Source organism: Coregonus clupeaformis, chromosome 23 (assembly GCF_020615455.1).
Source record: "Coregonus clupeaformis isolate EN_2021a chromosome 23, ASM2061545v1, whole genome shotgun sequence".
In the NCBI taxonomy this organism is placed as follows: domain Eukaryota; kingdom Metazoa; phylum Chordata; class Actinopteri; order Salmoniformes; family Salmonidae; genus Coregonus; species Coregonus clupeaformis.
The window spans coordinates 39774548-39800654 of NC_059214.1; the positions used below are offsets into that span (position 1 = coordinate 39774548).

At 42.8% G+C, this 26107-nt stretch overlaps 1 protein-coding gene across 4 annotated transcripts in view; it reads left to right on the top strand.

Annotated features, from left to right (window-relative positions):
* The window catches only part of LOC121536969 (nck-associated protein 1), a 60645-nt gene extending 37833 nt beyond the window's left edge, over positions 1–22812 (top strand). For all 4 annotated transcript variants that reach the window (XM_041844662.2, XM_041844661.2, XM_041844663.2 and 1 more), the window contains 16 exons: positions 216–361; positions 1231–1363; positions 4520–4639; positions 5865–6004; positions 6752–6883; positions 10623–10841; positions 11556–11686; positions 12208–12305; positions 13986–14079; positions 14330–14412; positions 14595–14675; positions 14908–15001; positions 19214–19330; positions 19498–19607; positions 20432–20521; positions 21639–22812. In XM_041844662.2, coding sequence (XP_041700596.1) covers positions 216–361; positions 1231–1363; positions 4520–4639; positions 5865–6004; positions 6752–6883; positions 10623–10841; positions 11556–11686; positions 12208–12305; positions 13986–14079; positions 14330–14412; positions 14595–14675; positions 14908–15001; positions 19214–19330; positions 19498–19607; positions 20432–20521; positions 21639–21755 — 1905 coding nt within the window. In that variant the 3' untranslated portion in view covers positions 21756–22812. The remainder of the gene's footprint in view (positions 1–215; positions 362–1230; positions 1364–4519; positions 4640–5864; positions 6005–6751; positions 6884–10622; positions 10842–11555; positions 11687–12207; positions 12306–13985; positions 14080–14329; positions 14413–14594; positions 14676–14907; positions 15002–19213; positions 19331–19497; positions 19608–20431; positions 20522–21638) is intronic.
* The last annotated feature ends 3295 nt before the right edge of the window (positions 22813–26107 follow it).

Here is a 26107-nt window from a genome sequence, read left to right on the forward strand (position 1 = left end):
GATAGAAAACATTTCTTGATTGATATATTTGACAAATAAAATAGATATAAAGCCGCATCAGCTGGAGACAACATGGCATACATGAGTAAAGAATTATGAACTGTCAAGGGTTAATATGTTTTGTTTTCCCCTGGCCGACCTTCCTAGTGTCTCCAAATAAAGTGTTCTCCTGGTAAGGCCTATACCAATAATGCCTTGTTTCCCCCATTGGTTAGGCCTATACCAGTGTGTCCAAGGCTTCTCTGGGCATCGCAGACCACCGTGAGCTGGGCAAGATGATGAATACCATTATATTCCACACCAAGATGGTGGATTCCCTGGTGGAGATGCTGGTGGAGACATCTGACCTCTCCATATTCTGGTAAATAAACGAGCCAGAACAGCCCAGAGGGCAGGAGAATATATATATCTCATGTTTCCGTAGCTTGAGGCAGCTTGATGTACAAGTACACCCCCTGGACAAGACGCTAGTTTTCCACATGGCCTATTCTGGTAGGGGTCTACATTTACCTCCATGTTCAGTTACACAGACGTTTAAAACATAGTAAAAGGTAATAGGTTATATAGCCTCTCCATCATCTGGTAGGGCCTCTACATTTGGGACTCCAATTCAGAAAAACATGAAGTCCCATTGCTGGGTAGTTTAATTGAAGCAGTAAAATACTAAGAAAAACACGTCAAATGTACATACAAAAGTAAAAACGGGAACACAGGAAAACGCATAACATCAATAAAAATATATTGGATCAAAGATGCACTGTGCAAGTGGCAGGTTTATCTCTGGAGGCTACATTTACATCTACTGCCATATTCAGTTAAAGTTAAAGCCATTTACAAGGAAAACATAGTAAAAGGTAATAGGCTATATAGCCATCACTCATCCTCTAAAACCCCATGGTAACTAACTGTCTGTTAGGGGTTTTGTTATGATATTTATCTTTTATGTTCGGTGGAGACAGGACCGGACAGGACAGGAGATGAGAGGGTTGGACAGATGAGGTATTATTGTACCCGAGATGTATGACCAAGTTGCCAGCTCACGCTCTTTCCTCTCTCGCTTCCTCTCTTCCCTATTTCCTCTCTCTCTTCTCATATCTTTCCTCTCTCCCTCTATCTCTTCTCTCTCTCTCCTCTGTTCACTCTTTCCCCTCTCTCTTCTCTCCTCTCTTCTCTCTCTCTCTCTCTCTCTCCCTTTTCACTGTTTTTCATCTCTCTCCTCTCCTCTGATAGCTTTTACAGTCGTGCGTTTGAGAAGATGTTCCAGCAGTGTTTGGAGCTGCCCTCCCAGTCTCGTCACTCCATCTCCTTCCCTCTGCTCTGTACCCACTTCATGAGCTGCACCCATGAGCTCTGTCCTGAGGAGGTGAGTGAAGTGTCCCATTGAGATATGATGTTACGGCCGTATAACGAAACATTTCAGTAAGCATCACTAAGGTCTGGCGGGTCACTCTGGGATCTAGTCATTTAGGAAACACACTTATTTTCAACATAAATAACTCATATATTCAATTGATCAGATCGGCCTTGCAAAATATGTTTTCAAGGTTCTTTCCTAGTTGAATGTCAAAAGGTACTCAAGGGTCTTTCCTACTTAAATAAAGGGTAAATTAATACATAAAATACATCTTTATTAGATATCCCCGTACATGTTTGTGTATAATACTTGCAATGTGAAGATTTAAAATGTTTTGTATGTATACTAATAAGTTTGACTTGATCTCTTTCCAAGAGCTGGAATCTTAGCTAAACGCTTGGTGAAGTAGCAGCCTATTCTATTTGGAGTTTCATCTCTCGCAGTAGTTTTCTAGCTCTTAGGGGGACTGCTAGTCTCAGAGAAGCAGGCCATTTCACAGGATGTCTCACACACTGAATAATGTCAGTGTTGCACCTGGGGATTGGAGGTAGGAGGGAGGGAGGCTGCATGTGAAAGTGTGTCTGTCTCCTTCAGCTCCGTCTTATTGCTGCTAGGGCCCATGGCTGCATCCCAACTGGAACCCTCTTCCCTATACAGTGCACTTCTTTTGACCACAACTTTTGACCAGACCCCTATGGGCTCTGGTCAAAGGTAGTGTACTATATAGGGAATAGGGTGCCATTTGAGACACCTGTGTCTCCTTCCATGCTGTTAGGGCAAGTGACCAGAGCAGCAGGATGGAGCCATACAGAGAATCAGGAAAGTCACAGCAAATTTTCGGGGGTTGTGGAATGTCGCGGAATGAAGCATCCAGCGCTGTGGTCCATGTACCCGGATGTGTACCAAGAAGCAGAGGGCTGAAAAGCATGATTTATTACATCTGTAATTGAACCATACACTGGTGCAGCTACTAGCTACTCCCAGGGGGGAATGTGGAAGCCCTCAGCAGCCCTCAGCACACACAACCTCCACAACAGATTTCTGTTTCCCTCTCTGTTGAAATACGCCAGGCACATTCATGAAGTGTTTGTTCCTACCAAACATGGAGCCCTCTAATATGGCATATTTTTGCTGCTAATTGGTTGAAAAACGGTACTGAAATAGGTGGCACAATGGGCGTTCTCATGTGGCCAAGCAGAGTGGTTGAAGGAGAGCCTTCTGCTTAAGAGCTGTCTGAGTGCACTTAGAGAAATAAAATAGATTTATTGAGACATAGAAGGCTTGGATTTCACTTATTCAAACACAAAACTCCCTCTCTCAGCATGTCTTCAAAATGTTCCTCTTCCTATGTCCACTACTCACAGCTTTGGACAGCTGCAAAAGTTATTTATGTTGGAAAAGCTCTAAATGTTTCCAAGAATATTTCCATCTTGCACAGAAAACTTTTTACAGCAGTTTATAGTAACAGTAAAAGGGCTACGTCCCAAATAGTACCATATTCCCTATATAGTGCACTACGTTTCACCAGATCCCTATGGGCCCTGGTCAAACATAGTGCACTATAAGGGAATAGGGTGCCATCTGGAACAAACAAGATCACGGAACTTCAGCGAAAAGTCAGTCTTAGCATCTCTTCTTTTTTTGCAGCTTAAAGGGTGTGTGCACACTGCTTGACCAGAGTTGTGTGTGGGAACTGTGTGTGACCGGTTTTAGTGTCGCAGTGTATACTGTTTGGTCAGTGTGGACTGTTTAGTGTTGACTACCTATGAATGACAGGTTCACTCAGACGATCTCTACCTACCTAGAGACTTTTTACTAGTCACAAACAGCTGGTCCTAGATCTGTTTGGCAATGACAACTACTGAAGGAATTAGATCTGGAACCAGGCTAACAAACAGACATTCACCAAACCATCCACTGCGCAACCACCAGCCAATATCCTATATACACTACATGACCAAATGTATGTGGACATCTGCTCGTCGAACATCTCATTCCAAAATCATGGGCATTAATATGGAGTTGGTCCCACCTTTGCTGCTATAACAGCCTCCACTCTTCTTGGAACATTGCTGCGGGGACTTCCATTCAGCCACAAGAGCATTAGTGAGGTCGGGCACTGATGGTGGGCGATTAAGCCTGGCTCGCAGTTGGTGTTCCAATTCATCCCAAAGGTGTTCGATGGGGTTGAGGTCAGGGCTCTGTGCAGGCCAGTCAAGTTCTTCCACACCGATCTCGACAAACCATTTCTGTATGGACCTCGCTTTGTGCACGGGGGCATTGTCATGCTGAAACAGGAAAGGGCCTTCCCCAAACTGTTTCCACAAAGTTGGAAGCACAGAATCGTCTAGAATGTCATTGTATGCTGTAGCGTTAAGATTTCCCTTCACTGGAACTAAGGGACCTAACCTAAACCATGAAAAACAGCCTCAGACCATTATTCCTCCTCCACCAAACTTTACAGTTGGCACTATGCATTCAGGCAGGTAGCGTCCTCCTGGCATCCACCAAACCCAGATTTGTCCATCGGACTGCCAGATGGTGAAGCGTGATTCCTCTCCAGAGAACACGTTTCCACTGCTCCAGAGTCCAATGGTGGCGAGCTTTACACCACTCCAGCCGACGCTTAGCATTGCGCATGGTGATCTTAGGCTTGTGTGTGGCTGCTTGGCCATGCAACCCATTTCATGAAGCTCCCGATGAACAGTTATTGTGCTGACGTTGCTTCCAGAGGCAGTTTGGAACTCGGAAGTGAGTGTTGCGACCGAGGACAGACGATTTTTACGCGCTATGTGCTTCAGCACTCGGCGGTCCCGTTCTGTGAGCTTGTGTGGCCTACCACTTCGCAGCTGAGCCGTTGTTGCTCCTAGACGTTTCCACTTCACATTAACAGCACTTACAGTTGACCAGGGCAGCTTGTTGGAAAGGTGGCATCCTATGACGGTGCAACATTGAAAGTCACTGAGCTCTTCAGTTCAGTTCAGCTCTTCTACTGCCAATATTTGTTTATGGAGATTGCATGGCTGTGTGCTTGATTTTGTACACCTGTCAGAAAGGGGTGTGGCTGAAATAGCCGAATACACCAATTTGAAGGGGTGTCCACATACTTTTGTATATATAGTGTAGCTTTTCCCAAGATAACAACATTTTCTTCCCTTCCTACAGAGGCACCACATAGGCGACCGAAGCCTGTCCCTGTGCAACATGTTTCTGGATGAAATGGCTAAACAGGCCCGCAACCTCATCACAGACATCTGCACCGAGCAATGCACGCTCAGCGACCAGGTGAGGTTCTGTTGTCATGGTGATTAATCACAATCCATGCTAGGTAGTGCTGAGCGATTTGAGGTCAGTTCGGTTTTGGTTCGATTATTAAAGAATAATCACGATTTTTGATTTCGTAAAACCATTTTTTAAACATTTAATGCACTACAGTATGTATTATTTGAGTTGAATGCTGTAATAACACAGAATACAACAATTAATAAAAGTCCCATGATGGTAGTGACTGTCCATTACTGCTTATCACTTAAAACCCATCATTTATTCACATTACTTGGCTTTAATAAAATATTTCAGTTGTTGTGTATATTACATTTGTTGACATTATTATTTCATTCCAAGTCATCATCTCATCTCTATAGAGCTGCTCCCTAGCTGTGATAAAATCAACATTTTAGTAGTTCTTCAAAGTGAAATAAGGCATACATTTATGACTGCTGAATACCAACTGTCTATCAATCACTTAGATCATGTATTTTCAGGTAGAGATACCTTGTGAAGCAACTGCTCTCTATGTAGTGCATTCTTCTGGTCTCTTACGTAGCAGGTGTAAAAGAAACACAGACCGGACAAGTAGGCACGCAATTGATTATGGTCATTGTGGCTAATGATGTAGAACATTGGCCTGTTGGAAACTCCAACTCCCTACTACATCGCACCGTTTGGGCATGATCTGATTTATGTCTAGAGAAAATGCAGCGCATTGAGCTCACAGAAAACCCCCGAACTAAATGGAATTCAAATAATTGAACCGATGTTGGTCAATTAGTTGTTTAAAAACCTTTCGGTTAATCGCTCAGCACTAATGCTAAGCAACCAGGTGAGTGCATGTTGTCATGCTGATGAATGAATCAGGGGTCTGGGTCTGCTCTCATAACCACTTGTGTCATTCCTAGCCATCTAATGTATTATCATTTCTGAGGAAGGGCCGTTTCCCAAACACAGATTAAGCCTAGTCATTTAGGTTTACAGTGAGTGCATAACTTGTTATTAGTATTAGTATGTTGGAACTGAACCTATTCACTAGCCATTTAAGTTTTTCAACTGTAGGTCTTAAGTCAGATACTTTTCATAATTCTATTTGGACCATGTACAGTACAGGTAAATAGAACACCATATAGCCTAAATTGTGCATGTTCCAACTAAGTGCTTTCAAAATATAATTTGTCACTTCATTCCTTATTGGTCTGTGGGTGTTAAAGGGGTTTTCCTGTTGCTCCTGTTGCAGCTGCTGCCAAAACATTGTGCCAAAACCATCAGTCAGGCGGTGAACAAGAAGTCAAAGAAGCAGATGGGGAAGAAAGGAGAGCCTGAGAGAGAGAAGCCTGGAGTAGAGAGCATGAGGAAGAACAGGCTGCTGGTCAGCAAGTAAGTAGTGTACACTCTGTAGGGTCCCTCAGTTGGGGGTTGGGACTCTTTTCCAATGTGTCTTTGCTCGATTCGTCCTCTCTCCTCTTTCTCAAAACAAATTGGAGAACGTCCACGGGGAGGGAACCTTGGATATTCTCCTCCAATTCCGAGGAATCAAGGAAAGACAAATTGGGAAAGAGGCCTGAAACACAGAGACCTGTCCCCCTCCACCCCAACTTCTGCACTCCATGACCTCCTCTCCACTTTCAGATGTTTTCAACAGTGCACTATTAATCAATGGTTTTGCAAGTCATGGTCTACATGCTTCTGAAATTGCATCCTATTCCCTACATAGTGCACTACTATGGGCCCTGGTCAAAAGTAGTGCACTATATAGGGAATAGGGTGCCATTTGGGACGCGGCCATGGTTATGCAACTTTATTTCCCACTGTGTTTGAATAATACCATACTAAGATATATTTCCACCGCTTGCCCTCCCTGCTCTGTGTATTCCACTCTAATTTGGTCCTAACTACTACGCTACTCCTAATTCTCCACTCTAATCCCAATTCTCAGTTTCCAGTAAGATACATAGAAACAGACCACCACCAGGGATAATATAATAATATAGATTCAGGTCTGAGCCAAAAACAACATTAGCTGTGGTTCTGGAGGAACTTAATCCATCTGCTCTGTCACAGACTTCCCCTTAAATCTGAACAAAATGAGGTTTTAATGCCTAACTGATGTGTGTGTGTTCTTAGCCTGGATAAGCTTCACACGGCGTTGTCCGAGCTGTGTTTCTCCATCAACTACGTACCCAACATGGTGATATGGGAACATACCTTCACTCCAAGGGAGTACCTCACCTCACACCTGGAGATACGCTTCACCAAGTGAGTACACACACGTGCTTACACACACACACACACACACACACACACACACACACACGGACACACACGGACACACACATACACACACACACTCAGGGTATCCACTCTTTTATTACAGTACCAGTCCTCACAGGAGGCTATGGGTGAATTCCTGCAGATAGTCTGACTATGCTCTCTCTCTGTTTCCACTGTGTTGTAACGTTGGCTGGTCAGTTATGAAACCTGCCTCTCCTCCCCAGAACACCAATCCATTGAATATCTCACGCAGAAAGGCTTTGAGGCTTAGCTTATTGTTATAAATCAAGGAACATTGTCATCCATTTGGGACCAACACTTTACATGTTGCATTTATATTTTTGTTCAGTGTATAACAGAATCCCAGACCTCCAACCGCACTTCAAGTCCTCAGACCTTCTGATCGTTCACATAGAAGAGTCATATTAACTGGTTGTCAAATCTAGTCGAGTGGCGCGGCCAAGGCATCATGTAACGCACCCTCTTCCAGAAGCTTGAGTTGGGCAGCATCGACCCCCGCCTTCCCTCCTGCCCCCTTAATGGAAGAGGGTGCGTTACATGATGCCTTGGCCGCGCCACTTGACTAGATTTGACAACCAGTTAATATGACTCTTCTATGTGAACGATCAGAAGGTCTGAGGACTTGAAGTGCGGTTGGATGTCTGGGATTCTGTTATACACTGAACAAAAATATAAACGCAACATGTAAAGTGTTGGTCCCATGTTTCATGAGGTGAAATAAAAGATCCCAGAAATGTTCCATATGCACAAAAAGGTTATTTCTCTCAAATGTTGTGCACAAATGTGTTTACATCCCTGTTAGTGAGCATTTCTCCTTTGCCAAGATAATCCATCCACCTGACAGGTGTAGCATATCAAGAAGCTGATTAAACAGCATGATCATTACACAGGTGCACCTTATGCTGTGGACAATAAAAGGCCACTCTAAAATGTGCAGTTTTGTCACACAATACAATGACACAGATGTCTGAGGGAGCGTGCAATTGCCATGCTGACTGCAGGAATGTCCACCAGAGCTGTGGCGGTGGGGTTATGGTATGGGCAGGAATAAGCTACGGACAACGAACACAGTTGCATTTTATCAATGGTAATTTGAATGCACAGAGATACCGTGATGAGATCCTGAGGCCCATTGTTGTGCCATTCAGCCACCATCACCTCATGTTTCAGCATGATAATGCACGGCCCAGTGTCACAAGAATCTGTACACAATTCCTGGAAGCTGAAAATGTCCCAGTTCTTCCATGGCCTTCATACTCACCAGACACTAGATACTGACTGGTTTTCTGATCTACGCCCCTACCTTTTTTTAAAGGTATCTGTGACCAACAGATGCATATCTATATTCCCAGTCATGTGAAATCCATAGATTAGGCCTCATTTATTTATTTCAATTGACTGATTTCCTTATATGAACTGTAACTTAGTAAAATCTTTGAAATTGTTGCCTGTTGCGTTTTTATAATTTTGCTCAGTATAATTACAATCCCCAGATTAACAAAAAAAACTCTCAGGGGTTTATGATTTTATCTGTGTGATTTATTGGTCCAACAGACAAATATTTTTTGGGGTCAGAGTGATTTTTGACACGTGTCCAGAATTGGAAATAAACATTGTGCTGGAGAGAGTAACAGGTATTTTCCACTGTGGGAGTTAGGGTTGTGACGTAGGTGCTTTGGCTGGCCCCTCTGTGTGTGTGTGTGTGTGTGTGTGTGTGTGTGTGTGTGTGTGTGTTTGTCTTGTGTGTGTGTGTGTGTGTGTGTGTGTGTGTGTCTGTGTGTGTGCGCGCATCCTGTGTGTGACGTGGGTGCGTTGGCTGACCCCTCTCCCCCGGGCCATGAACTTCTCCACTGGCCGTGCTTCCCAGAGATGAGAGGGCCTATTACCATGCACACACAAAGGCACGCTCACACACACTAACACACACACACACACACACACACACACACACACACACACAAAGGCGCTCCCACACTCAAAGGGCCTATTACCTTGCACACACACCCTATTACGGCCACTTACCACTACGCCCTGCTCCGCTCCTTAAGGTTAGCGCAGGATAAAAGTTTTACTGCCCTTCTGTTCCCAGTTCCCAGCACAATTCAGACAGACGAGAAAAGTTGCTAGTTATTTACTAAATGTTCCTAATGCTCGGTCAGGGTGTGAAAAGCGTTTTATCACTTGTTGCGCCATAGTTTTTAAACCCTGCCGCGTTTGATCCGATCTGCCCGCTCCACTCCTTGCAGCTGCACAACCAAGTTATCTACGTAGAAATATGGAAAGGTTAGGGATTAGGGAAAACAATACAGCCATTGTTGAACGTTGTTGAAGACTCGTCCAAACTCCCTGGAGTCCATGGAACTAACAGGCACCATTTGCTGATGTAAAAAGGACTTTATAAATACATTTGATTGACTGATTGATCCCTATATGCTTAACCTTAACCGTTGGATCTGCCGGTCAAATATTTACTTCCAGGACAATATGAACTCCCTCTCAGCCTCTGTCAGTGAATTACAAAGAATTGGTCATCATGCCCTAGATCAGTGGTCACCAACCGGTCGATCGACTGGTCGATCTCCAAGGCATTCCTAGTCGATCGCCAAACATCTCTGTAAAAAACACCAAGATAAGCGTCTTGCACTGTTGGCGGTAGGTGCACCTGATTCAGCTGCCTTGCGTGCCGGGTAGGCGACGTGTTCCCATTTTGAACCATTTCATATGTCTCAAGGTACAAACTGCCTTCCCGGCGGGCCCCGGAGGAGCAAATCAAGTGCACTATAGGCCTACCACTGGCCAATCGGATGGCTCAGATTACCGTGTCTGCAGTAACGTAGCAGGCATAAAAGAAAGCAACAGCAAAGTTAATACTGTGAGATTTTAAAACTTTTAAAACCATGACCAGAGAGAGACTGTCACCGAATACTGCAAAGAGCTTCTGTTTTTATGAGTGAGTTCATGTTTAAGTTTTTAGTCAGCACTGTCAACACTTTCTATTTAACATAAAATGCCTGTTCTTCCTACTTCCACTCGCGCTACAACCAGCACTGCAGCTGCAATGAATGAGTAGGAAAGTGTATCGGTAGGCTTGCGTTGTTGTTATTATTAGCGGCTTGGGCAATTGTTATATCTAGGAATATTTAACTTTCTGGTCATAGGAGTAACAACATTAATTTGTGCATGAGGCGGTGCGACTCGAGTTTCCCCATCAGCTGGAAGACGGTGTCCCTTTTTGGTCAGTGGCCCTTTTTGGTCAGTGTCAGTGGAGGAAAGGGAGAGCAGAGGGACGTTGAGAGGCGGACCCTAGTCTGCTGCTCTCGCCCTCCGCTGAGACTAACCATCAGATGCAGGCTCTAAAAAAAAGCAAATTATTTAAATGTATGCTCACTCAGCTGTGCCTCACAAGTAATACATCAACTGATCTATTACCAGCCTACCTCAAATGTTGAAATATATATATATATATTTTTTTTTAATGGCAGGGCAATTCAAGCAAAGCCAATATGCGGTGATAAGGTTTTGGGCCTATAGCTTGCTGCACAAACCTCATTACTACAGTACTGTTTTTAATAGGTTAATGTTGCTGCATAGGCTTAGATCCCTGCTTGCATTTTGACTCAGAAAGTGATCTCGACTCAAAAAAGGTTGGTGACCACTGCCCTAGATTGATTGACTGATGGATCCTGTTTTGTTCCTTCTCTAGGTCTATCGTGGGAATGACCATGTATAACCAGGCCACCCAGGAGATAGCCAAGCCGTCTGAGCTGCTGACCAGTGTCAGGGCCTACATGACTGTGCTCCAGAGCATAGAGAACTATGTTCAGATAGATATCACCAGGGTGTTCAACAACGTGCTGCTGCAGCAGACACAACATCTGGACAGTCACGGAGAACCAACCATCACCAGCCTCTACACCAACTGGTGAGTCCTAACCCCTTAACCTTAACCTCCTTACCCCTTAACCTTAACCTCCTTACTCCTTAACCTTAACCTCCTAACTCCTTAACCCTAACCTCCTAACCCATTAACCCTAACCTCCTAACCCATTAACCCTAACCTCCTAACCCATTAACCCTAACCTCCTAACCCATTAACCCTAACCTCCTAACCCATTAACCCAAACCTCCTAACCCATTAACCCTAACCTCCTAACTCCTTAACCCTAACTCCTTAACCCTAACCTCCTAACTCCTTAATCCTAACCTCCTAACTCCTTAACCCTAACCTCCTAACCCATTAACCACTTAGTCCTAACCTCTTACCCCTAACCCCTTAACCCTAACCCCCTAACCCTAACCCACCATCACTAGCCTCTTCACCAACTGGAATACATTCACAAAACAATATGAATTTCCACTTTCTGCCTGTCTGGGAATAACAGTTTTGGGCCTTGATTCACACCAACGCATATAAATGTCCTGTGTACTGCGATTGAGTTTGAATGTTGATTTCTGCTTGAGCCGACATCCGCGATGAACGTGGTCTCTGTGAACGTCTGAGAAATTGCCTTTAAAAGTCTATCGCAGTGCGCAGGTTATTAATCTGGGTTGGTTTGAATCCCAGCCTTGATCATGCCTTCCATTCAATCACATAACCACCAAAAATGACAACCCATACATTCTCTCTGTACTACAGGTATCTGGAGACTTTACTGCGCCAAGTTAGCAACGGACACATAGCTTACTTCCCAGCCATGAAGGCTTTTGTCAACCTGCCTACAGAGAACGAGCTCACCTTCAACGCAGAGGAATACTCTGATATCTCAGGTAAGCTTCATCAGTTATACTATCCTTTTAGACACCAATAGACTCATGGTACTGAGAGTATGAGTCATGATTTACTACCTAGCTTATTTAAACGGTGCTTGTTTATAGCTATAGCAATGTTGGATGGAACTAAGAATCACTATCAGAACTCTTCCATGATCTTATGTCGAGGGGTTGGGATAAAGCAGGAAAATACATGTATGTTGGACATTTGTGGACATTCATTGGACAATAAAGTAGCCTAAGTAGACAGAAGATTACAGAAATTTTCCATGACCTTGTGTTGGATGGGTTGGATTAAAGCAGACCACCAAATGTCCATTGGACATTTACATTTACATTTGAGTCATTTAGCAGACGCTCTTATCCAGAGCGACTTACAGTTAGTGAGTGCATACATTTTCATACTGGCCCCCCGTGGGAAACGAACCCACAACCCTGGCGTTGCAAGCGCCATGCTCTACCAACTGAGCTACAGGGGACATTTTGGACAATTTATTCCTATATTCTTCTCTTCTCAGAGATGCGGTCCCTGTCGGAGCTGCTGGGACCCTACGGGATGAAGTTCCTCAGTGAGAGCCTCATGTGGCACATCTCCTCCCAGGTGGCCGAGCTCAAGGTGAGGAGATCAGGGATTAAAGGTCGAATTCCAGAGGTTACCCCAGGGCAGGCTGGGTCATGTTCATTGGAGGAAAATGTCTTATTGCACAAGTCCAGAAAGTCTGTCCCCTGTTTCGGACCGGTTTGTTCCGTTTGGTGCCTAATGAACACAACCCTAGTTTTTCTCTTCTATAATTCTTAGAGTGTGTCCGAAATGCGACCCTATCCCCTATATAGTGCACATATTTGACCTGGGTCCTGTGGCGGTCTCCTATGGGATCTGGTCAAAAGTAGTGCACTATATAGGGAATAGGGTGCCATTTCAGAAGAAGCCTTGGCAGTATGAGTCATTAGAGGCTCTTTAAGAAGCTGAGTTTTCCCCTGGAAACAGAGCCAGACCCACAGCAGAGCAGTTCTGTTGTTTCTTCATTACTCCTTAATGAGTTATTTCCCAGAACAGAGGCAGTGTGGGTTACTGGTAACCTCTAACTGCTGACTGACACTTGATCAGTTTCCCTACCCTCACTACATTTTTGGTAACTAATAAAGAGGGCCAGGGAATTCTGTGCGATCAGCTAAATCTTTTTAATTAGATCTAATAAGACTGGGACAAAATTGGTTTAGTGTTAGTGGTAAGTGTTACGAAAGCAGCTAGCCAGACTGATAAATCTAAATTAGCACCAAAATCAGTCCTAATAGATGTACATGCGTAGGCCTCTGCGTTCCATAACATATTTATTGGTTAGCGTTGCACTTTAGAGCGGCATAATCTCTTTGATTAGATCTGATCTAACTGGGATGAAAAGGTACAATGGTTAGCACCAAAATCAGTCATTTTTAGTCCAAAATCAGGTATTTTTTAGTGTTGCACTTCAGAGCTGCAAAACTGTTTTGAAAGAGTTCTCGGTGGAATGTAATTTACCTAAAGAATGATGATCAATGTTTCTTATTTTATTGCAGCAGGCTGACAAGATTATTCATGTTTTTTCAAACGGTTCTTTAGATTATAATATAATTGGTATTTTACTCCCTAGAGCACACATTAGTGTGTGAAAGTAGCTCTGGCACATATTTATGATTCTCTGGCATGCAAACCTTCCCTTCACTTCTGAAAGACATTTGTGAAAAGAAAATAAGTTTGGTATCTGATTCACAATCAGACGTAGGAATGAAGCATTGGTTTTATTCAGCCTGTACAAACCAAGCCGTGTGCATCAAATGACTTAACACAAAACACGTTTTTGGCAAACGCTCTCAAAGCAAACTGAACAAGTGGAAGGCTTGCAAGCCATTGCGAGCAGCACACATGACTGTCAGATTTTTTGTTTTTTTTTAACAACCCTTTGGCTCTTTTCGCCAAGACATCCATCACAAAAAATTACACGCTTCTAATTGTTTTTGGGAGCATCCCAAATGGCACCCTATTCCTTACATAGTGCACTACTTTTGACCAGAGCCCATCGTGCACTTCTTTTGACCAGAGCCAAAAGTAGTGCAGAATATAGGGAAAAGGGTGCCATTTGGGACAAACATTTGTAAGACCCCCCGCATAGTGCAGCATCTGGTGATGGTAAGGGGCTTTTCCTGTTGTGCGAACGAAGGGGAAAGTCTTTGGAATTAGGATCCCTAGTTGATTCCCCAAATAATCCCCTCACCACTTAGGAGGCCTCTCTCTCTCTTCTCCTCCTCCTCTCCTCAGAAACTGGTGGTGGACAACGTTGAGATTCTGACCCAGATGAGGACCAGCTTTGACAAGCCTGAACATATGGCTTCTCTGTTCAAGAAGCTCTCATGTGGGTACTCTGTATTTATATTGGCCTGGTCAGAGTCTTGCTGGCCCAGACAGACACCAGGCTCAGTGCTGCCAAGGGCTACATATACATTTTCCCATAGTACTGTTCTGCCTACATGGCTTTGGTTATGGCTACTGAAGGGCAAAAGTGACATAACAAAACACCTTAGTCTCATTTGCATACCTGTAAAATTACTAGAGACATGTCAGTTGTCTGTGAGACTTGCATGTTCTTTGTCTTGGTGTTACAGCAGTCGACAGTGTTCTGAAAAGGATGACCATCATTGGAGTCATCCTCTCATTCCGATCCCTGGCTCAGGAGGCACTCCGAGATGTATGTCGGCCCTTTAACTTTCCACCACTTGAATGGCATCATATATTGACACAATACAGTACACAATTATTTTGATCTGTCTCAAGCTGGTTTTGTCACATTTCACCCTTTGCCAAAGTTAGTTTAATCTAATATTTCTGGCTTTGTATTGAAATAAAGCATGATCCTCTTCTTGTCACCAGGTGTTGTCCTGCCACATCCCATTCCTGGTGAGCTCAGTGGAGGACTTCAAGGATCACATTCCCAGAGAGACCGACATGAAGGTGAGACACAGTAGGACCTTTAAATTATGCTTAATGAGGTCAGGGTTGTGGGTTCAGATCCGACATGGATCGCATAAGAATACTAAGGGTCTCATACACATACATTGTACTGTAAATTGCTAAGTGGCATAGCTATATATAGCTATATAATTATTAATATTATATATGAATGGCTATTGTGTTTGAAGCAGACTAATTCTCTGATGTCCTTTATGTCTCTGTTGATCATCAGGTGGCCATGAACGTGTATGAGCTGTCGTCTGCAGCAGGTCTGCCCTGTGAGATAGATCCTGCCTTAGTGGTGGCCCTCTCCTCTCAGAAGTCAGGTGAGATAGGATGCACCATACACTGCTGCATCACAATTGTTACATGGAAGCCCATTCTTCTGTACGCACCATTGTTGAGGACTTCGATTAAATGATTGTTGAATAATTATCCAGAGCAAATGTTATAATGAATGATTAACTGTAACAAGAAAACATTTGTCAAATAGTTTACTGCACATCTTGGATTTAGTAAATCGTCCATTTACAACATCAATTTGGAATTAACGGATATGTGTCCAGTTACAGGATCTGAGGCGTTTGACGCTACTTCCTACTTCACAGTAAGGCCAGTTAAAAAAAAAATAACATGCCTTCTTGAACATGTGAACTTTCATGTGCCTTAATTACACACTTGTACGAGATCCGTAAATATGAATAAACATGTTAAATTATGAGCCTAGTTTATCCAAGGAGAACAGAGTGCCTTCAGAAGGTATTCATACCCCTTGACTTATTCCACATTTTGTTGTCTTACAGCCTGAATTACAAATGGATAACTTTTATTTTTTTATCTCACCCATCTACACACAATACCCCATAATGACAAAGTGAAAACATGTTTTTAGAAATGTTTGCAAATGTATTGAAAATTAAATACAAAAATATTATATTTACGTAAGTATTCACACCCCTGAGTCAATACATGTCAGAATCACTTTTGGCAGCAATTACAGCTGTGACTCTTTCTGGGTAAGTCTCTAAGAGCTTTTCACACCTGGATTGTACGATATTTGCACATTATTCTTTAAAAAATTCTTCAAGCTCTGTGAAGTTGGTTGTTGATCTAGACAGCCATTTTCAAATAGAGAGCCATTTTCAAATCTTCATAGATTTTCAAGCCGATTTCAGTCAAAACTGTAACAGGGCCACTCAGGAACATTCAATGTCGTCTTGATAAGCAACTCCAGTGTATATTTGGCCATGTGTTTTAAGTTATTGTCCTGCTGAAAGGTGAATTTGTCTCCCAGTGGCTGTTGGAAAGCAGACTGAACCAGGTTTTCCTCTAGGATTTTGACTTTGCTTAGCTCTATTCCTTTTATTTTTATCCTAAAAAAAACTCCCTAGTCCTTGCCGATGACAACATACCCATAACAGTCATGATTGGCTGAGATAATGGAGTGGTTGGACATGCCGAGAGATGAGTTCTGATTGGTCTGTCATGTCACAGGCTTCTGTCTATAACAGAATGGGGGATCCCTGGTTAGTATATAGATCATCTTTGCTACCACAGATTTTTGGAAAGATATAGCTATGGAAAACTGCAAAAGTGTTGCTACAGCTACCTGAATTTAGCTGGGTTTAAGTAGAGAGACTTTCTGGAGGAAAATGCCATGCTGACTCACACATGTGTGGGTGGGGTGGGGCTAAGGGTTAAGAGGGTGTGAACAGTGCTGAATGGACGTAAACAAAGAAGAGCTCTCTAGGAAGTGTGAAAATCTCATCAAAATCTTTCAATGGGCATTTTCTCCTAAATGGAATAACTTTATCAACTTGTCCCATGTTTCCTCCAACTACAGTGTATGATATACCAGTTTGAAGCTCTGAGTCTGTACTTTTATAAAATGTAAAAATAAGCAAATCACTTACATTTGACTTAAGCCGCAATTGAGAAATCTGGACACATACACTATATATACAAAAGTATGTGGACACCCTTTCAAATTAGTGGATTTGCTAATTTCAGCCACACCCGTTGTTGGCAGGCGTATAAAATCGAGCACACAGCCATGCAATCTCCATAGACAAACATTGGTAGTAGAATGGCCTTACTGAAGTGCTCAGTGACTTTCAACGTGGCACCGTCTTAGGATGCCACATTTACATTTACATAATTTAGCAGACACTCTTATCCAGAGCGACTTACAGTTAGTGAGTGCAAACATTATATTTTTGTATTTTTTCATACTGGCCCCCCGTGGGAATCAAACCCACAACCCTGGCGTTGCAAACGCCATGCTCTACCAACATCCCTGCCGGCCATTCCCTCCCCTACCCTGGACGATGCTGGGCCAATTGTGCGCCGCCATGGGTCTCCCGGTCGTGGCCGGCTACGACAGAGCCTGGATTCGAACCAGGATCTCTAGTGGCACAGCCTTAGACCACTGCGCCACCTTTCCAACAAGTCAGTTCGTTAACTCTCTGCCCTGCTAGAGCTGCCCCAGTCAACTGTAAGTGATGTTATTTTGAAGTGAAAACGTCTAGGAGCAACAATGGCTCAGCCGCGAAGTGGTAGGCCACACAATCTCAGAAAACAGGACCGCCGAGTGCTGAAGGACGTAGCGCGTAAAAATCATCCGTCCTCGGTTGAAACATTCACTACCGAGTTCCAAACTGCCTCTGGAAGCAACGTCAGCACAATAATTGTTTGTCGGGAGCTTCATGAAATGGGTTTCCATGGCCAAGCAGCCGCACACAAGCCTAAGATCACCATGCGCAATGCCAAGCGTCGGCTGGAGTGGTGTAAAGCTTGCCGCCACGCTTTATCATCTGGCAGTCCGACGGAGAAATCTGGGTTTGGCGGATGCCAGGAGAATGGTACCTCCCCCAATGCATAGTGCCAACTGTAAAGTTTGGTGGAGGAGGAATAATGATCTGGGGCTGTTTTTCATTGTTCGGGCTAGGCCCCTTAGTTCCAGTGAAGGGAAATCTTAACGCTACAGCATACAATGACGTTCTAGACGATTCTTCCAACTTTGTGGCAACAGTTTGGGGAAGGCCCTTTCCTGTTTCAGCATGTCAATGCCCCTGTGCACAAAGCGAGGTCCATACAGAAATGTTTTGTTGAGATCGGTGTGGAAGAACTTGACTGGCCTGCACAGAGCCCTGACCTCAACCCCATCTAACACCTTTGGGATGAATTGGAACGCCGACTGCGAGCCAGGCCTAATCGCCCAACATCAATGCCCGACCTCACTAATGCTCTTGTGGCTGAATGGAAGCAAGTCCGCACAGCAATGTTCCAACATCTAGTGGAAAGCCTTCCCAGAATAGTGGAGGCTGTTATAGCAGCAAAGGGGGGGACCAACTCCATGATTTTGGAATGAGATGTTTGACGAGCAGGTGTCCGCATACTTTTGGTCATGTAGTGTATGTTAAATTGTTTAGCTGAAATTATGATGACTATCATATGCCTCATAGCCTGAGTTCCATGTCCAAATGCTGTGGAAAGGATGACTAATTCATTGTTGAAATCTCACAGTTTGAAAAGTAATCTGTTGATAATGGCAGAGGGAGAGAGTTGGACAAGCATTAGAACTACATTCCACTCTGTAGTCATGTATGAAAACTAAAAGTTTTCATAAATTAAAAATAAATACATGTCATGTCAATTTCATAATCGCAACAGATAGGCCAGGTGTTTGTTTAGTTAACGTTTGGACACCTCAGCAGCCCTGAGGGACGGGTTACTTAACAGGACATGTTGATGCTTATGCACACTGGTATTAGGTTGTCAAGTCATGTAGCCTGCAGCCATATCCACAAAGTCCAGTCCAATTTCTGCACCCAGTTCCCTATATAGCGCGCTACTTTTGACCAGAGCCCTATGGGCCCTGCTGTGCATCCCAAATGGTACCCTATTTCCAGAGATTACTCTGTGTGTGCGTCCCAAATTGCACCCAACCCATATATAGGGGTCTGGTAAAAAAGTATTGCACTATATAGGGAATAAGGTGCCATTTAGGGCGAAGCCAATGGCTCTCCTCAAGTTCCCAGCCTCTCTCTGTTGCTCTAAGGAAAATACTCAATAACATTGCTTTAACTCAGAGCTACTAAGAGCCCTGGGGGACTTTTGGCCAGTGAAGACATTCTGTTATATACCGCGGCTGTTCTTATACAAACTTCTAATGTTTACTTTCAAAATAGTTATCAACCCTCAACCTCATCTCCTAAAATGCGTCCCAAATGGCACCCTATTCCCTATGTAGTGCACTACTTTTGACCAGGGCCCATAGGGAATAGGGTGCCATTTTGGAGGGACTCCTACCCCTTATTGGGTCCACATAGTTGAATCCTATCCCAGTCCTGTAAATATAAATGACAGTTAATTACGGAGCCATACTGCAGTTTGTCTTGGCTAGCGGGTATTCGTTTTCGGATAATATCCCAAATGGATCCCCCTGATTCTCTATGTCATTATGCCAAGATAAAGGTGTGTTGTTAAGCTGTGAGGGTGATGGTTTGTTAATAGACATTTCCTTTCTTTGGTAACAGAGAACATCAGTCCGGAGGAAGAGTACAAGATAGCGTGCCTGCTGATGGTCTTTGTGGCAGTCTCTATACCCACCTTGGCAAGCAACGTCATGTCCCAGTATAGCCCTGCTATCCAAGGTACCTGTTCTTAGATAAATTAAGTATATGTTCTATGTACATTTTAAGGACATTTGTTGTTATATCCTTATTGAAATGGTTCCTTCATAATCGTCCTTGTTAACAGTGCTGTAAGATATAGTAGATCGTTTTACCCACAGTGTTTAAAGTATGTAATCTTTTCACAGGTCACTGCAACAACATCCACTGTCTGGCTAAAGCTATAAACCAGATCGCTGCAGCTTTATTCACCATCCACAAAGGCAGCATCGAGGACCGCCTCAAAGAGTTCCTTGCAGTATGTTTTATAGTGATAGTCCATTTGGTTTATACCACACATTTCTCTTCACCCTTTTTATTATTTATTATAAGCAGCTCTCTTCCTTCATCTATTTTATATTTAATCTCTATTTGGGCCCTTGTCAAAAGTAGTGCACTATGTAGGGAATAGGGTGCTATTTGGGACGCATCCATGGTTTAATACACACAACGTGGGAAAAGGCAGGATCATTTTTTATTTATATAATTTTTGTATTTTCATAACCAGGCTTGAAAAACATTATGTTCCATAAACCTTCGGTGATTCTAAATCATTTTAAATTGAATATCTTAAATGAATTTTTCTGGATGACTGGCGCTTTTTCTGCATTGCTGAGGAGGAGGGTACAGCGCACCACTAACCTTGTTTTCCACTCTATGTATTTCCGTTGGAATTATTCCTCAATGTCCTCTTACTTTTTTATTGCACTCCAATAATGTATTACTACAACAGTGTTGAAATCTTTAATGCTGTTTCCAATTTGAAACCATGTGAGACACAGCCCAAGCCAGGTCCTCTTTGAAACGCTGGAGTGTTTAGTTTAAATCCAAGAGTACATTTTCACCATGTGTCAAAGCTGAACCCACATGGCAAGGCTAGAATGGTAAACTGGTGGTTTGGGGTTATTCATAGTGACTGTAATATAGACTTTAAATGTATAGTAACATTGTGGTTTAAACATCTAGTAACATTGTGAAACTGATGGAAAGAGACACAAGTGCTTCTACACTTTCAGGGTCGGTTTCCCCAGACACAGATAAAGCTTAGTACTGGACATAATTTGTTCTTTCTCTCCTGTGCAGCTTGCCTCCTCCAGTTTGCTGAAGATCGGCCAGGAGACTGACAAAACCACAACAAGGAACAGAGAATCTGTCTACTTGCTCCTGGACATGGTGGGTCACATACTGTATGGATGTTTCCCAAATGGCAACTATTCCCTATGGGCCCTGGTCAAAAAGTTCAGACACCCCAGTAGGATTGTCAAATGTTTGCATGCCGACAGTACTTAGCACCTCTGAACAGTGTCCGCAGACAATCTCTTTTGTGTTGCAACAGCAAAGACTTTGGACGTCGTCAGCCACTCACGGGGTGTGTTTCATGCTAAAATTAGTGCAATATATAGGGAAAAGGGTGCCATTTTCTATTTAACCTTTATTTAAGTCCCATTGAGGTCAGAATAACTATTTCCTAAGGGAGACCTGGGAAAGTAAGTCCTATACTATTAATTTATGATACTATATCAAACCGAATGACTCAGAATTATAAAGTTAGGCCTACTTTAGTATGAGTAGATTGGAGTTTTATTGTATAGAACTTAAACGTTGAACTTAACATATGACTTAACTAGCTATCATCTAACATGTTGTCACATCCTCTAACTATCATTTAACTATCATCTAACACGTTGTCACATCATCTAACTATCATCTGACACGTCACTTCATCTAACTATCATCTGACACGTTGTCACATCATCTAACTATCATCTGACACGTTGTCACATCATCTAACTATCATCTGACACGTTGTCACATCATCTAACTATCATCTAACACGTTGTCACATCATCTAACTATCATCTGACACGTTGTCACATCATCTAACTATCATCTGACACGTTGTCACATCATCTAACTATCATCTGACACGTTGTCACATCATCTAACTATCATCTGACACGTTGTCACATCATCTAACTATCATCTGACACGTTGTCACATCATCTAACTATCATCTGACACATGTAATATACCGGTTGGTTCACACACACACACACACACACACACAAACACACACCCTTATGCCTTATCCATGGGGCTACTCTGCCTCGATTAAACTTAGTTTGCATCCCAAATGGCTCCCTATAGAGCGCAATACTTTTGACCAGAGCCGTATGTGGGCCCTGGTCTAAAGTAGTGCACTATATAGGGAATAGGATGCTATTTCAGACGTTCTCACAGTGGTTATTTTGGGTTCTATCCATATCCATCCATGTGTTTTCTCTACCAGATTGTGCAGGAGTCCCCGTTCCTGACAATGGACCTTCTGGAGTCCTGCTTCCCCTATGTGCTGCTCCGTAATGCATACCATGCTGTCTACAAGCAGAGTGTGTCTTCCTCCGCCTGAGAGCCCTGAGAGGAGGAGAGAGAAGAGGAAAGAGGGGTTAGAGGAGAGGGAGAGAGCAAGAGAGAGACTCCTCACCTTATCTGGAGTCTCAGCATGCAGAGAGTGAAGAGGAGACAAGGGCCGTATGTATCAAGGTTCTCAGAGTAGGAGCGCTGATTTGGGATCAGTGTTGCCTTTTAGATCATAATGAATAAGATTACATGGACAGGGGGTGACCTGATGCTAGATCAGCACTTCTACTCTGAGATGCTTGATATATGCAGGCAGCCCCAGAGCTCTTTACTGAGAATATAAATATATGGCTCTGGACAACATGAGAGTCTTATATAATGATATGACCATTGTGGGTGTGCCGTGTTTCAACTAACAGTCTTAAAGAAAACAAAAAATGGTATTATTGGTTTTGTGGGATCAGGGTTTTTCTTTTCATACAGTTTGATGAATTAATCATTTGTTTACTTAATCTGATGTAAGCTTTGTTGACAATGATCAGTGACGATACACTACTACTTAATTTCATTTTTGAATATTGTCTTAGTTTCTAAATATTGAATGGGTAATAAAATGAAACACTAAAATTGCTATTATGGGTAAAGGGGAATGTGCAAAACTAGTAGCAGATTTTTAGAAAATGATGATACACAGTTATTACATTCATCATCATTATCTGTTGGTTATTACAGTATGTGTATCTTTGTGAATTTGTGTTATTTACATTTTTGTGTTTCTTTGAGATATTTGCCAAACTGTTGAGAAACCATAGCATCTTATATTATTTGGAGCTAAGCTGAAATGTTGGTATTAAACAGAAATATTATGAAAGGTGATAACAGATGGTTGATATTTGTACAAAGCATAGAATAATTTTTTAACTAAATGCCTCATTGGCATAACCACTCCATTGTACCTGTCTGTACGGTATATAATAAACATTCTTTCATATTTATTGAATGTTTATAAATAGTTTTCCTTTTACCACTTTTATATGTTTTCAATGTTTCAATGAACTGTGTATCCTCCATAACGTGATAAATAAATCTTAGGCTATATCCACTTACTGGCCTACAGTCTCATTTGTTTAAAATGTTTGACTCTAAACTTCACACAAAATACCATACATACTCACACACACAGAGATATGCTATGATTAGCCTAATCATTTTAACTTGTGTTTCCATTTGAGACATTTGTTTAGGGAAATGTCCATAGTTATAGCTAGCACAATTGGCAGCGAATTGACTCACATCTGACCTGATTGTGTTGTGTTATCGAGTTTGCTTCTCAGTGTATTCTGAAACAAAGATTGCTTAGAACTTGAAGGTCTTTCCTAGAACAGTTTCCTTTTCTGTATGTAGGCCAACATTCGTCTTGGTAACTTTGGTGCTCCTTTTTTTTTGTTGCTGTCAAAATATTTGTGGGGAAGTGTTCATCCGGCCTGAGAACCCTGAGAGTTCTGGCCGGCAGCCCTTACATTGATGTTTCTCTGGTCATGGTGTTAAACACTCCTGAGTCACATGATCACAGGCACGGACGTGTGCGCACACACACAATCCATGTTCCAGTTTGACGAGGAACAAACGTGAACATTCTAATAATGGCTGGCAGGGTCAATCAGAAGTCCCTTTGATCTTCTACAAATCTAAACCTTAAATCCTAAATCTGCTCTCTATTCCACTGTTACAGTATGTGTGATAAACTAAACGAAAAGGCTATTTAAAAAGCTTTCATAAGAGTCATTTGCTCCACTTTACTTATCCTAACTTTGCATGGATCCAATTCATTTTGAAATAGTGAATACTGAAATAGAGAACGCTGAAATGGTGAATACTGTATCTTATTTAACTATCTGACCCTATATGACCTCTTGGTCAACATGTAATGTAAACAATCCCTTTAAAATCCTCCATGCTGTCCATTGTATACTATTTAAACACTGTTAGTATAAAGGATGCTATTTAAGACGTTCTTAATCTGGTCAACACCCAATGAGCCTATTAACACTCATCATTGTGTTGCGTTCACACTAATAATTAGGCTTGATTAAAGCTGCTTGTGTACATAGCACTGTTCTCATAATATGGGTGCGTTCGTAAATTCACTCTGGCTATCTACTCCGATTTCAGAGCACTCTCGTCTGAGTGTGCCAGAGCGCAGAATAACTGATGAATTTACGAACACGCAACACCCCTTGAATATGAAAAACGTAATTAAATTGTTGCCAGCAGCACAGTTACAGTCACCAATGCTCTAGATAACATGAAAACAGCATAACCAGCTCTGCTAGGGTGAGTAAAATGGTCAAAGTGAGGTGTTCTAGCCAACTTTAGCCAGTTAGCTTGGGTGCTTGACTGACGTGAGGTCAGAACGCTCTGATCAACCCTACTCCACAGCCAGAGCATCCAGTGTGCTCCGAGAGCGAAGCGCTCTGAATTTACTAACGGACAATCTGACAACGCTCTGAATTTACGAACGCCCAGAGCGCTCTTTGATAATCCAGAGTGAATTTACGAACACACCCCATGTCTTCATAATGGAGACTTCATAATGGTGACTTCATAAGGGTCATCATGACTGTTTACTTCCAAATAAAAATGAATAGGCCAGGGATGGGCATCTTTGATGAGTGTGGGGGCCACAAAAAATCTGAACTCATCATGAGGGGCCGCAGTGGCTCGCAGGTCTGCGTACCAACATCCATACCCCCCACCTTGTGAGCAAACCATTTTAGAGAAAAAATGTTTTAGAGTTAATTTCCTGCAATTCTACCAATTTTGCAATGGGGAGTATAGAACATGTTGCAGTTTTAAAGCAAGTTTGCTCCAATTCAACACATCTCTGTGATGAGTGTGATAGAAGGAGTCAGGAGCAGGGGAATGCAGAGTTTATTCCGTCGTACACACATAGCGCTGGATAGCGACAAACGAAACAGGCACAGGGGAAATATCTACCCTGGCAATACAAGGTAACGGTAGCTCCAACAATAACAGGCACAGGGGAAACATCTACCCCGGCAATAACAAGGTACGAGTAGCTCCACCAAGCTACACTACTCTCACAAATAAACAATTACCCACAAGGACAAGGTGGCCAGAGGGAACACTTATACACAGACTAATGAGGGGATAAGAACCAGGTGTGTGTGATTGACAAGACAAGACAAATGGAATGATGAATAATGGAGCGGCAGTGGCTAGTAAGCTGGTGACGACGAACGCCGAAGCCTGCCAGAACAAGGAGGGGAGGCAGCCTCGGCGGAAGTCTTGACAATATCTGAGTTAATGACTAGCAAAATTAATGGGGGCCCCAGTCAATAATTCGACCATCATTACTACAAGTATAGATAGCTCGCTAGACTAATTTACCAATGTAAAAAATATTAGCTGACGTGCTAATTGAGTGACTGTCAGTGACTGACATAACAAGATAAAAACACTGAGTGTACAAAACATTAAGGACACCTGCTCTTTCCATGACATAGACCGACCAGGTGAATCCAGGTAAAAGCTATGATCCCTTATTGATGTCACTTGTTAAATCCACTTCAATCAGTGTAGATGAAGGGGAGGAGACAGGTTAAATAATGATTTTAAGCCTTGAGACAATTGAGACATGGATTGTGTATGTGTGCCATTCAGAGAGTGAATGGGCAAGACAAAAGATTTAAGTGCCTTTGAACGGGGTATGGTAGTAGGTGCCAGGTGCACCGGTTTGTGTCAAGAACTGCAACGCTGCTGGGTTTTTCATACTCAACAGTTTCCTGTGTGTATCAAAAATGGTCCACCACCCAAAGGACATCCAGGCAACTCGACACAACTGTGGGAAGCATTGGGGTCAACATGGGCCAGCATCCCTGTGGAACGCTTTTCGACACCTTGTAGAGTCCATGCCCTGACGAATTTAGGCTGTTGTGAGGGCAAAGGGGGGAGGGGTGCAACTCAATATTGGGAAGGTGTTATCAATGTTTTGTACACTCAGTGTATATATATAAATTCATTAGGCCTTAATCTATGGATTTCACATGACTGGGAAGGGGTGCAGCCAAGGGTGGGCCTGGGAAGTCATAGGCCCACCCACTTGGCAGCTAGGCCCACCCACTGGGGAGCCAGGCCCAGCCAATCAGAATGAGTTTTCCCCCACAAAAGGACTTTATTACAGTCAGAAATAATCCCTGATTTTTTAACTCAGCTCATGAAACATGCAACACTTTACATGTTGCGTTTATATTTTTGTTCAGTGTATTTATATATATTTATTTTTGTGTGGAAATTGATCCACCAGTTGCCCATCCCAGATCTAGCCTAATGCCCATGTTTTTCAAAGAAGGCTGTGGGGCAAGTTCTCCATCCCTGCTT